Source organism: Quercus lobata, chromosome 2 (assembly GCF_001633185.2).
Source record: "Quercus lobata isolate SW786 chromosome 2, ValleyOak3.0 Primary Assembly, whole genome shotgun sequence".
Lineage (NCBI taxonomy): Eukaryota > Viridiplantae > Streptophyta > Magnoliopsida > Fagales > Fagaceae > Quercus > Quercus lobata.
The window spans coordinates 70,225,229-70,239,493 of record NC_044905.1 but is presented as its reverse complement, the minus strand read 5'-3'; the positions used below and the strand labels follow the sequence as shown (position 1 = coordinate 70,239,493).

The following is a 14,265-nucleotide window of genomic DNA, read 5'->3' as shown; positions in this document are numbered from 1 at the left end:
AGCATACAAAAGATTGAAGTGTTTGGCTGTGTTCAGATATATTAGCAAGAGAGATATGTAATTATGCATAATATGCACAAGTTTTGTTGATTAGGTTCTTAGAAGTCAAAGGTTTTCAAAAGTAATGTTTTTAAGCATATATTTTCTTAAGTTTATCAATAGCATTTTTACATTATTGAAAGAGAAATTTCGACTTTTAAATAATGTTTTAGAGAAAAATTGACTTTTAAATAACGTTTTGAATGTCTGCATCTTGTTTGAAAGATGGTTTCTAAACTAAATTATTTTTAGAAAAGAATTGAGTTTTAACATAAGTTTTCTAAAAAGGTTCTTGTTTTAGTTTAAAACCATTTGATTTCAAATTAGTATTCCGACTTTCCAAATGGCATTTAAAATGTTTCTTTTCACAAATTGAGTTTTTTAGATTTACTTAAGAATTGTAAAATATTTATATAAACTCCTCAGTTCCTATTTATTCCCTAAAAGAGTCAAGCATCCTCTTATTTATGTTCAATTTGATATTGTGATCTTCAATATGCCTCAATATTTGGAATGATTGTTACTAATAAGTAAATTATTCTACTTTTGTATAAATTTTGCTTTTGTGATATGTGACTCATTAAATGTTTTTAAAATTGATCAGATATATGTGTAAGCACGTTTAGAGAGTTATATGTGAGAATAAGTGTTGAACCCTCACCAGCAAGGGTTAGATGTTGGTATCCGCTCACAAGATTGTATGTGAGAATATATGATATGTGTATGTGACACCGTGGTCTGATAAATTATTTGTATGTGTTTTCCAATGATTTTGGTATTCAATTACATATGTGTTAAGTGGTTCATTATATGTTTTGGAAACTATGTTTGACATCATTGAGTTGATTTGTGAAATCAAAATACTCGTGCTTTGCTTAACTCTATTCAGTTCATTTATTGTGAATTATGTATAATTGCTTACTAGATATATGGCTCACCCCATCAATTACAATTTTCAAATTAAAGTTTAGTTGGGAAATAGTACCTTTGGATCGCTTCGTATAGTGCAATGTAGAGCTTGGAATGATTGGAACCTTATTTATCTTTATTTCGCTTTAGTCTTTATAATATTTGGAGATTATTTCCAATTGTGGATGTTTAGAGATCGTAAGAAGTTTATTAACAGTATTATTTATTTAGAGTTTTATTTAATTTTGAAATTAATTATGTTTATCGAAATATGCAAGATCAGCAAGTTAGTAATGCATCTAAATTCATGTTCCATGGATTTGGGTTGTGACATATTGCTTTGGTCAACTTGAAACCACCTGACTCAACTGGTTCCAACTTCCAACTCAAGCAGACCTAAGCAGAGTTGACCATGGACATGGTGAGGCTAGGTTGTGCTGTGGGCCAAGGTGTCATCGCAGGGGTTGAGCAAAGGTAACCGCTTCCCAACCCAACCAAACAGAATTGCAGCCAATGGAAAGAGGAAAATTCTTATTACTTGTGAAGCCATGATACTGAACTTTTATTCACCAAAAAAGAAGTAAACTAGAAAGGGAAGAAAAAAACATGATTTAACCTTCTTGTGTATATAATAAAAGTAAATCAAGGTAAAGTGTTACCTTCCGATGAGAAGCCTCACGCACGCCTCCTGGATACAGCAGGACATGGGACTTTGAAGACAGAAGCTTGAATAAGTTAGAAGCTGAGACAGGAACTGCCCCCATAATTCTGTACATGTCATATTGTGACACATCAAGAAACATTTCCTGTATATTGCCTTTTTTCATAAACAACATTGGATGTGCTATCCCCCTCACTAGGATATTTCTTTCCCGAAATATATTGGCTATCAAGGGAACCAATTCAAATCCCAGTAACATGTGATAGCCTACTAGCAAGACTGGACCCTCTGAAGGTATTCCAGCAAGGCCCCTCACAATCTTCCCATCCTCTAAAGTTGAGAGCATAACAGGGCTAGTAAAAGCACCAATCCATCTGTGAACGTCAAGAGTGTGAGACAGTAATGTCTAAATTGTGTTTTACCACACCCAATCAATCAGAAAACTCTATAATAAAAAAAAAGATGTCTCAGGTTTGTCAGTTTTTTTTTTTTTTTTTTGATAGTTCGGTAGATTCATATAACAAACGAGACAGAGTCTACATGCTCACAGACTTTACAGCGCTGAAACCAGAGAACAAACAAAATACCAACTAGCACTCCTATTACAAACAGGGAATAACGGATTGTTTGGTTGAGAGGAAAAAAAAGTGGAAAGATAGAAAATATTTGGGTAAATTACATATTTTATCCCTAACCTTTACACCATATTTCAATTTGATCCCTAACCTTTCAATTGTGTCAATTTAATCCCTAACCTTTCAATATTGTGTCAATTTAATCCCTAACCTTTCAATATTGTGTCAATTTAGTCCCTAATGTTATATTTTAGATGAAAATTGTTGACATGACAAACGATCAAAATAAAATTTAAGTTTATTGTCTCATCAACGTAAGCTAATTTTTTGTTTCGACTATTAGACACGTCATAAATTTTCATCCAAAAGATAACGGTAGGAACTAAATTGACCCGATACTAAAATGGTAGGGACCAAATTGACACAATTGAAATGTCAGAGATCAAATTGAAATATAGTGCATAGGATAAGGACTAAATATGTAGTTTACCCAAAAGATTTTAATTTCTCTCATTTGTGTTTGGTTGGCAGTAGAAAAGTGGAAGGATAATTTTTTTTTTTATTTGGTTGAGAAAAAAAATGGGAGAATAAAAAATATAGTTTGTATAAATTTACTCCCATGTCCCTATTAGATAAAACAAAAAAAATAGCACTTTATATATATATATATATATATATGAATAAGCAATTCATTTTTTTTTTTAAAGAACACAAGAAATTTAAGAACTCAAAATTATTTTCTAAAAAACCAAGAAAAAAAAACTTATGGAGAAAAAAAAGAAAAAGGCCTAAAAAACCAAAACTGGTGAAAAAAAAAAGAAGCAAATAAGGCATAAAAAAAATTTAAAAACAACATAAAGGTTGTCAACGTTGGCAGGGACAAAAAAAAAAAAAAAAAAAAAAAGAAATAACTGGGAGGAAAAAAATAAAAAAAAGAAAGAAACGTTGTCACGTTGGAGACATGGGCATTTTAGTCCAAAATTTTTAGCCCCACTTTCACTCTTATTTTCTCATTTGGACAATTGAGTTTTAGTGGGACTGCAAAGAAAACAACCGGTCTTTACCATTTTTCTCTCTCCCTCTCTCTCAACCAAACACCCTTCCCACTCATTTTTTCTCATATTTTCTACTATTTTTTTTCCATCTTCCCTAAAATCATCTCAACCAAACATACCTGAAGCATTTGCTTAAACTAAAGAAAACACTAGAGGTTTGTCAGGTTTGGTGTAAGCATTCTGAACTTTATGCATTAAGATATATAGTCCAATTTCAAAGGCATTCTCCAATCTAATCGCACAGATGAAGTGAAAGTTTAAAGCAATCATATCTATTTATATTTATTCTGTTAGCCACCTTTTTATTTAGTTTCATATGCATATTGTTCTATGATAAGTTTCAATGTTCTTAGCAGACAAGATAATACAAACCGTTTTCTCTGGTTGACTGCCTGACACGAACCGAAGCACCTGCACGGGTGCAGGTGCGGTGTGGACACAGGTGTGACGGGATACATTTATTAATTAATTATTAAATATATTTTTATTTATATTTTCTATATATTGCTAAGTATTTTTGTTTTCATATGATGGTAAATATATATCAATTTAAGAGTAATAGTAGATGATAAAGTAAATACATAACCATTACATGATAAATCAACCAATTTTTTTTCAATCAAAAGTAAAACTTATCAAAAAAATAAAAAAGCAATCAACATATTTTTTTAATTATCAAAAAAAGAAAAGAAATCAACATTTTTTTTTTCAATCAAGAAATCAAAATTGTTGCAAAAATATTGTGCTCATAACAATACTCTTTATATGATAAAACTTTTTACTTTTAATATTTTTTTATATAAAATATTTATGAACATACTTATATGGTTTATTAAGCATACACGTATGGTTTATACACATGGGCACCAGCAATTGCTGAAGAGAGAAAAGATAAGGAGAGAAGGACAGAAACTGCCAGCGGTAAAAAAAAAAAAAAAATCGTTGGGGACGTGCGTGCAGCCGCATCCAGGCCACACGCTGCGTTCCCCAAGCGTCCGACATGGGTGTGGTGACCATATACTGACACACCCCATACCCATATATAAGCTATGGATGGACTGGTCAAGTACCAAGAATTTTAACGTGTTATCTCAGAAAGTATATGGTAGAAAATATGACTTACTTGTTGTCTTCCGCTATTTTTTTGAACTCAGTAGGAGTTGGTAGCATGTAGTCTGAAACATAGTCGAGGAATTTTCCACGGCGATAGAAGCTAGCACCCCTGATGATAGTTACCAAATCAATACCATCTTCCTGCCAAACATGGGCAGAACTTCAAAATGTATCATAAAAATAATCCAAGATTCATGTGATATATCTAAAACTCAAAATAATATAATTTGAGAACTATATAATGTATTTATTTATATGAAAAGTTCAGTAATTTTGCACATAATATAAGGTTAAAGCATCTGTTTAAAAACAGTAGTTTTATGTCTTGTTCACACAAATGCTAATACATGATAATCAGGCATAAAACATACATCAAATATACATTTTCAGATATGAATACCCCCGCCCTCTCTTTTTTCTCATCTTCTGTTAGCATAATAGAAACCTTATTATTTCGTATTGTAAGGAGAGAATTCTAGACTTACTCAGAATTCATAACTTTTGTGTGTGTTTCCAAGTAATCAACTACGCCAAAATAATGAGGCAAGTTATAAATTCTATTTTATACACTATAAGCTATTCGTTCAATTGTCCCCCCCACCCACCCAAAGTCTGAATTCTGCCTGACAACTTCAGACAAGTAATGGAAAATTAAGAAACCATTAGTAATTACTCAATTACTTTTTTCCATTGAACTCTTACAAGCAAGAAAAACCACACACAAATGAAGACAAATTTACGCACGGACTTACGCACGCACACACACAGGGGAGAGAGAGAGAGAGAGAATCCTACCAACAAGAGGAAATGACCACTGTTATTGAACTTACGAATCTCACATTTTGGAAGCACATGACATAGTCTTTCACCTTCTTCTTGACTAGGTAGCAACTGATCCCTCCCACTAAAACAACACACAATGAACTCCACCCAATTATCCTTGAATGTACCACAAGACCAAAACAAGAAAAGCACAACAAGTATACATTGCACAACAATGCCTTTATAATAGAAGAGGAAGAATAACAAGTTGAACAACAAAAACTGCTTATTCCACTGGAAAAGAGTTTGTGGAAACTTATAGCCTATATTTAGAAGATGCATATGCCATTTATACAAGATATATGACCTCCGAATGTCTGGGGCACCTATCAGCTAAAGAAAACTTGTTTTGACAAGCTTCACTTAATTCTATAAAGAAATGACTACAAGAAGACCAGTTACTACTATTACACTATTTGAGTGAATTTTCTAAATTGACATAACTAAATGTTGAAGAAAGTTTTTGACTCAGTCAGATGGGACTTTTTTCTTTCAGTGTTGAGGAGTGTCGGCTTCGTTGCATTCTATCTCATCATATTTCACATTCTGTTCTGTGATGTTGGGGAATCACTGTCAATACCACAGCTTAACCACAGGCAACAAAGAAAGAGAAACCTTTCTTTGCTAAACATATTGTTTGTTATTGAAGTAGGTTTTTTTTTTTTTTTTTTGGGGGGGGGGGGGGGGGGGGGGGCATGTTTGGATCAATTAATAAAAAAATAAAAACAAATAACAGGAGATTTGGTTTCCAAATAAGGATTGGACTGGTTTTCTTATAGAAGAGAATAAGAACCTGGAAAGTATCAGTGTTTGAGCTTTTACAGCATGCAGGCGTGAATTGGAGACTGCTGAACCTGATTTAAGCATCTGCAGCTTCCAGCGAAGTGTTTCTCTGGGTAAGATACCAGCCAGAACCTGTGAATTCATTCATCAAAATTGACAGTGGAGGAGAAATATAAAGGAGACATGCCAGCTATCTCTGTGTGAACTCCCAACAGAAGTCAGTAGTCAATATTTTTAAGTCACATAGAATTGCAAGTGATATTAAACTTAGCCAAAGCAATTACAATTTCAGATGACCCAGATGAGGGCATCTAATCTAGGCATGTAAATGAAGAGTATCACAATATATTCTTTTAACAGTCCTTGATATATTCAATGATGAAATATATTTAGTCTCATAGGAGTTTCAATCTCTTCTAGACAATAGTTAAATAACATTCAAACTTTAATATAATGCTAGTCTATGAATGTTCTAAAGTTGAACCTTACAGAAAGGTAAGATGAAATTGCATCAAGATCCTGTGATAGCTCTCCAACTGTTTGTTGCAGAGGAAGTCCCTTCACCACACTCTCTATTGCCGTCCTCAAAGGTTGACCTAAATGGATGTACAATTACTGATGATGGAGATTTATGTATAATATATATATACTACATATATAATACACATTTATTTATTTATGGATGTATGTGGGTATGAGTCCTTAATTTGCAAATTCTACATTTATCAGCATTAATAATTTTCACCATGCTTTGGATATGGAAAAGAGATACACTAAATCAGTTCCTGAATAGCAGTTTCAATTAGAAAAGAATTTGGATTTCTTATTTCAGTTTCAATACATTCATTTAAAAATAGAAATGCAACAGACTGATGAACCATATGTTACATGCTCTCCAATTTTAAAAGAAAAGAAGTTCAGTCCTAGAATTCTGACAGTTTTGTCAGCCGGCCCTCTACACCTTCATTCAGTTAAGTGATATGGGAACAAAAAGCAGGCAAACATCTCTATTTACATAGGAATGGGGACGTGGATAAATGATTTGGGGTTAGATGTTGACAACCTAGAAATCTGTTATCAGTTTGTCCACCGAGGGAAAAAGGACTGGAGAAAATAAAAGAGACCTAAAATATATCGCAAATAAAAGAATTTGGATTTCTTATTTCGGTTTCAATACGTTCATTTGAAAATAGAAATGCAACAAACTGAAACCTATATTACAGAATCACATTATGCCTCTTTTATCTTGGCATCACGTGGTCAATCACCTAAGATCAATCAGCAAATTCAACAAATTATAACCATTTCCCAATGGTCACAGTTGTACGAGGGTAACTAAAAATGTTTCACTACAAGCTGTTGATCACTACAAAATGAAATTCCATGTATGATTTGAAAGCCTTCAACATAATCAAGTTATCAGCAGTCTTCATCTAGCTATTTTTATAGACTTTCAACAGTTTTAGGGGTTTTGATGGAGGCAACAGAGAGTTTTCATTTCTGAGGCATGATCAAATTTAAGCCAAGATGGAGACTTGTGACATGGCTCGAATAGAATACTTATTATGTCAGTTAGCTACAGCTTTGTGTTCTCTTCATATTCGAAAACAATTAATTAGTTGTGTTCAAGTGATTTCAGGATGCCACATGCCGAAGACTAGTTAGCTATATGAGAACCCCTTAATTGTTTGGAGAGGTTGTGCAGTGCAGCAAATAGGGTAGTGAAAAGAAACTTCTCTATTCTTTGTTATTTGTGAAAATGAGCTCATTGGGTGTATTTGGGGTTTGGGTTTTGAGAGAGTACCTCTATACTACCTTTGTAATATCCATATTTGCTAGTAAAATTTTCTCCTCATTGCTACCTGTGAATATAGGCCCAATGCTGAACCATGTAAATCCTTGGTGTTCTCTCATGTGTGTGGTTGTGTTTTTTTCAACATTTTATTCATTCCAATTAAGATCTTTCTCAAATCCATAATAAATTTTCACAATCAATATTGTGTTGGAGAGATTTGGGAGGCTCTTTTCCACAACACTTTTGATCACACAAGTTTCTAATCCCAAAGGGAGAAGAAATCTTTTAAGATGAGAGCCTTTCAATTGGCCACACAAGTTCCTACACCCAAGAAGGGTAGGAATTATTTTCCATCACATGGCTTACTGCATATCCAACTGAAAACGGGCTTTATTCCACCTACAGGCTGCACCCAAGCGCTGAGAATCGAGCCATTGTTCACAAATCTCCACATTGGTGGAAATCGAGCCACAAACACACATGGCTTGCAGATTTGGATGTTGCTCCCAGTCTCCCAAACCCAATAACCTGAGTCTATAATTATTTCTTTTTATTTGATTTGTAAAGAAAAAAAAAATGTAAACCCTTATTTAGTGGTGAATCTTATATGTAATATCACCATGTCATGTTAAATTCATTTTCCTGACATAAAATTTACGTATCACATGTAAATACAATACCATTCAATGAATATGAACAGGTTTGTAGGCTATGTTAGCTCCAAATGGAAATGAATATGTATTTCAAACAACTAGGAAAAAAAAGGAGGAAACAGGAAAAGCAAACCTGTCATCAGACTCAACATGTTAGGAGGGCTAAAAGGGAGTTGGTTGGGAATGAATTCCAATAATGTCATTAACGGTTGTAGTTGAGATCGGCTAATAGATGTAGCTGTGAAAAGAACATTAATTAGGCAATATAAAAAGTAAGAAAACGGAAAAAAAAAAAAAAAAAAAAAATCAAGTGAATGTCATCTACTATGAAGCTAATATTCTTGAGTGTTGAAGTGACTAAGAGCATTTTTTTTAAAAGACCTCTCTATAGTCATAACTCTTTATTCTACCTGAGTTGCTCATTTTATGGGGGAAAAAGATAAAGCTGAAAGCAATGGTTTTTTCAAAGAGACAAAATTCTTACTTGGGTTAGCCAAAATTAGCACAAGATCAATATCAGGATTAGAAGCTGCTACAGCCAGAGCAAGGCATCCTCCAAAAGATTCTCCAACAAGATATATAGGTCTGTTGGGTGAACGGTCGTTCTCTGATCGAATAGTTTTTTCCACCTGCTTCACCAGGTCTAAACCATGAAAATTTACGGTAATTAGATTCAAAATAAGAAAAGAAAGATAAACAGTGATTACTTTTATGTTCTATTTTTTAGATTTTTATTTTCATAAAATGTCAAATGAGACAGAAAGGTTGGTTTCATTCTCAACTGATCTCTTCATGATACGCCATTAGAATTCCCATAGGACAGCTCAGGCACTATGTTTTGATCTCAATATGAGTACCTTAAACCTCAGACCAGAGCAACAGTTGATGTGACAGTTAATGCTACACTATTTATCACCAATGATACACAGACTCTCAAGTATATTTCATGCAGTAACAAAAGGTAGTAAAGAGAGAGAGAGAGAGAGAGGACCTGTAAATGGTGTTCGATCCGTGACAGGAATGTGCAAGCACCATGTCTCAAAAATCCTACATCCAAAGGGGAAAAAACTCATAAATTAGGCAGTGTCATATAATTATAAATTATTAGCCGGTAGCCATTCTTTCTTTCTTTCTTCTATGTCTTTATATTTCTCTCTTGATGGCAAGTGGAGAATTTTGTGTATGACAAGTAGCTTGCAAATTCTCCATTACTTCTATTTGATAACTCAAAGAAAAAATGATGGTACTCATTGTTCATAGAATTCTAATCGGGGTGAATACTTACTTTCCAATTCTACAATGATTCTTAATGAGTCCAAGCCCGACGCTAAGAATGCCTGTAAAGTTCCAAAGTAAAAATAGTATACAGAAGAAGTTAGTAATAATAATAATAATAACAATAATAGTAACAATAAACTTGATATGGATACAAAGCTTAATAATCAATTTGAGATGCATACGAAAGTGAGCCTGGCACTGTTTTAAGGAGCTGCTAAAAAGCTTTAAAGTTTAAAATCTTTAACAGAAAATACAATAAGCTTAGTCCCTAACCTTTTAGTATTGTGTCAATTTAGTCTCTACTCTCTACCGTTATTGTTGGATGAAAATTGCTGACGTAGCAAACAATTAAAATAAAAAATTAGTTTATTGCCAAATCTTTGGAAACTAATTTTTTATTTTGGCCGTTAGCCATGTCAGCAATTTTCGGGACTTAAATTGACACAGCATTGAAAGATTATAAACTAAATTGACACAATTGAAATGTTAAAGAACAAATTGAAATATAATGTAAAGAATAGGGATCAAATACGTAGTTTATCCAAAATAATTTCAATGGTAGGCCTAGAATAGAATTGGTAACAATTTGCCACTTATAATTTCTTGTGAAATTATTGTAAAAATATTGTGAACACAGCGTTACTCATCATAAAATGTATAAAAAACAATTAATTTTCAATAAAATCATAGATATCATTTTTATATGTCCTTGACATACATGGTGTAATATAAGAGAAATATAATAATGAAAAAAAGGGAAAAAAAACTCTTTTGGAGTTAGTTTTCTTATGTTTAAGGATGACATGTTCTATCACAAAATGCAAGTTAACAGAAAATAAGTCCAATAGATTAAATACTAGTTTTTTTTTTTTCACATATACATTATACAATAATTTCACAACAAATTATAAGTGATGTCACAATATATGTGATTCTTGAACTTCAACCATTTAATAAATAAATGTTTGAAATGTATTTGGGTGATTAGTGTCACATCAATTTTTAAGTTCATGTAGTAAAAATCATAAATATCCATTGCATTTCTCTTTTGTGATACCAAAAGAAAATGCGATCAAAACAAAGTGTTAATTGGTATTTTAAAAGAGCAGGGAAGGTTTACCAATTTAAATTTTTAAACAACAGATTCTAAATAAAATGGGCATTTGGCTAAAGAATTGCGGTACAAAATAAATTATAAGAATTTAATCGTAGTATATATATATTCACGCCCACTATGTTAAGACTTAAGAGGATCATTTCTCTCAAAAAAAAAATTAAAAAATTAAAAGAGGATCATGACTTATGACATTAATGAACCTCAAATTGGACCGTGCATAATGACGGAGTCAAAAATTTATCAGACTATGATTTTTGAATGGAGTTTATAACGATTTGTTTCACATAAATAAATAATTTATCCTTGGGAGCCAAACAAAAATTTAAAATTTGATGAATGACTAATTGTTTTATATACTATGTTCCTACCGTATATAATAGTAGCATAAACGTCCAACCTTACTACGGCAATCTAGTCAATTATTCATCGCACACATCAGTCATATATGCATTGGTCCATCATATTTAGGTTAACGCCATAGGTTGAAATTATATTTTTTTTCTTCTTGAGAATTTTCAACCTATAGCAATTCTGATTTTCTTTTTATCATTAGGTTAAGATACTAATCAGTTTTTGGTGTAAATCTCTCATTCAACCATTAGAAATTTATTGAATTCAAAAAATGAATTATTACAAAAACTTTTAGCCCATCAGAATCACACACATATGATAAAATTTTATTCCAAAGTATTCTAATGGTTTGTAACTGAAAATCTAATCAGAAAGAGAGCAATTGGACAGGTTTTTTTGCAAGGTCTTCTCCACAAGTGACAATCTCCATCCCAATAAACATGTTCACGCACACCTTGTTTTGTTTTGTTTTGTTTTTTTGTTTTTTTTGTTTTTTTTTTTTTTTTTTTGTGGTAAATTACAAATTGCATCTTTTAATTTTATCTAAAATTGAATTCAATAATGTAACTTTTGATTTATTCACTTCAGTTTTATAATTTTTATTCATTTTCAATAGTCCTTCCATTTCCACTTGAGAGGCTGCCAATGCCATTAAGTGTTCCAAAAGAACATAGTTTTAGTATTTTTTGAATTTCCAAAACGATGTCAGCTTTAGAAAAACTACTGGCACGAATTTAGACAAAATAACTAAATTGAATAAAGGTAAAACTTATAACAGTGAAATAAATAAATCAAAAGTTATATAGCTGAATTGGATTTTATATAAATTTATTTAAATAATGCAATTTGTATATATATATATTTGTCTTGCCCTTTGTTTTAATTTAATATTTTAAAAAATAAATAAGGAATTTTAATTATATTTGAAACTACCAAATATAAAAGACTACAAAGTATAAACTACATATTACTACATCCAACTTTAACCCAAATTTATATAAAATATAAAAATAAACATATTGAAAAAATATACTTTCGTTTATCCTAAACCACAAACGAAAAAAAAAAAAAAAAAAAACTTTTTATCATTGGTATATCGACGTCAAGTATATCGCTGAAATTTTCACAATTCCTCTTATGTTTTGCTTTTTAGAGGATTTGTATCCGAAATGCTAAATGTCATATATGAGGAGGCGGTATTATACTTAATGATTTTTTTTTTTTTTTTCTCGTAAATGAGAGAGTGCATAATTGTACACTCATGAAAGTAAAAGTGCATTAAAAAACTGTATGGGAAGTGACAGTAAAGACATATTAAGAAAAAAGGGTGATATTACATGTATGCACTCTCTTATATGAAGTGGACCTCACACTTGAGATTCACCTCCATGTGAGTAACCCAATTGTCACTGGACACACCTTTACAGTCCCAACCGTGCAAAAGTTTGTTATGAACAAAAAATGAATCTTGGAAAATGTTTTCTTGAGAAAGAAAAAGTAATACTGTTCCACAGTAAACCAATGGTGGCACTACTAGAGTTTTTAAATATTTTTCATCAAATTGTTGCTTGGTGATTACCAAAAGGTCATAAACCAAAAGCATGGACAGAAAATCTACGAAAAGGGAAATCATGTAAATAATATTAACAAAAAACGAATATTCAATATCACATCATTAAATTAATTTTTTTATAAATGAGTTCCTTGGTCCTGTAATAAGTAATAACGTTAACGTGTGCAATTAAGTTTTTGTTGAAATTTTTATTTATTTATTTACTAAAAATTAATAAAAATCAATTATTTACACACAAAAAAAAAAAAAAAAAGTTAATACAAAAGCTCCAAAAAAATTTATTTGTTGAGACAAAAATAATAAAATTTTACGACAAAATAGGGAAAATGGAAATGTTCAGTTTTGAGTAAAAAAGTAATCAATATCATAATTCATTAGCAAATATGGAAAGAGTGATTGGTGAGAGATGACCTGGCAAAAAGAGAAGCAGAGGAGAGTTCTTCAACGGAGGACCACACTCCAAGGGCGTGAACCACCGCGGCGGACCACCATCCGATCTGCTTATCAACTCCTTTGATCGCTCAAAGTATTCCCTCCACACTCTCCCATTCTGCTTCACCTCATCAACACTTGCCGCTACTTCTGCCTCTCCTAATTCCTCACTTTTCTCCGATAAACGACGCGTCGTCGGAGTCGGAGTAGCTGTCGTCGTTGGCGTTTGCTCGGTGGAAACAGCGAGTCGCCGAAAAGAAATTGAATTTTTTGACTTGCTAAACTTCCCGACCAGTGGCGTAAAATCCCGGCGGATAACCGGCGATAAACTGGCGGGAAAAATGGAAACTCCGGTGACCGCCATGGCAATGCTAGTAAACTCTCTGCTGCTGCACGGAAACAGTACAGAGAGAGAGAGAGAGCAGTACTAGCTAAGCTTGCGGTCCTCTCGGCGGAGAGAAGTAGAAAGGCCTCTCAAAATCTGAGAGAATTAAAATAATAAAGATACTATGCAAATAATAGTAGTGACAGGAACAGGCTGAGCTGTGACAAATAAATAGTTAGTGGTAAGAAAGAGAGAAAGGTTGAAGGGGAAGTACTAATAGTTACGAGTAATGAGGAGTGGAGCGAAACGTTTCATTTTTATATGTTTGTTTGTTTCTGCGCGTCACTACTCAATTTAACGGACGGTTGCTTCCCACGCTGTAAACCCCTTCTTATAATAATAGAGGGGAAAAATTTTATATTTTATATTTTAAATATAAAAAGAGTAATTTTAAAACCCCATATTTTATCATACATTTTTTTGGACAATTATTTATTGTGACAGACTGAGATTGATTGTCTATCATTTTCACATTGACTCACTTTTTTTTTCTTCGCCACTCATTACTTATGATTTGGTATGGCTCAACAATTTTGAGGGCCTTAAGCAAAAATTTTAAGTGGACCATTTTTTAAATTGTAAAATCTAAACTTGCACAAATAAATATTAATTTATTACATGTTTCAATAAATTAGTATCACTATAATACAAATGAATTGATATAATATAAATCAAATTATTAATTGGAGTGATAATTTATAATAATTTTTTTTTATATACAAGA

The 14,265-nt window shown here is 32.2% G+C and overlaps 1 protein-coding gene across 4 annotated transcripts in view; it reads right to left on the bottom strand.

The window, feature by feature from the left end:
* Positions 1-13,744, bottom strand: part of LOC115976388 (acyltransferase-like protein At3g26840, chloroplastic) — a 67,932-nt gene extending 54,188 nt beyond the window's left edge. For 2 of the 4 annotated variants that reach the window (XR_004088306.1, XM_031097630.1), the window contains exons 1-10: positions 13,136-13,743; positions 9,691-9,742; positions 9,397-9,452; positions 8,890-9,048; positions 8,539-8,643; positions 6,447-6,553; positions 5,968-6,089; positions 5,148-5,256; positions 4,363-4,493; positions 1,608-1,983 (exon numbers count right to left, since the gene is read on the bottom strand). Coding sequence is in view for 3 of the 4 variants with exons in the window: in XM_031097630.1 (XP_030953490.1) it covers positions 1,608-1,983; positions 4,363-4,493; positions 5,148-5,256; positions 5,968-6,089; positions 6,447-6,553; positions 8,539-8,643; positions 8,890-9,048; positions 9,397-9,452; positions 9,691-9,742; positions 13,136-13,520 (1,602 nt within the window). In the remaining variant the exon portion in view is untranslated. Of the gene's footprint in view, positions 1-1,607; positions 1,984-4,362; positions 4,494-5,147; positions 5,257-5,967; positions 6,090-6,446; positions 6,554-8,538; positions 8,644-8,889; positions 9,049-9,396; positions 9,453-9,690; positions 9,743-13,135 lie in introns of all 4 variants that reach the window. The other 2 variants (XM_031097631.1, XM_031097628.1) reach the window with 2 other exon arrangements.
* Between the last annotated feature and the right edge of the window lie 521 nt (positions 13,745-14,265).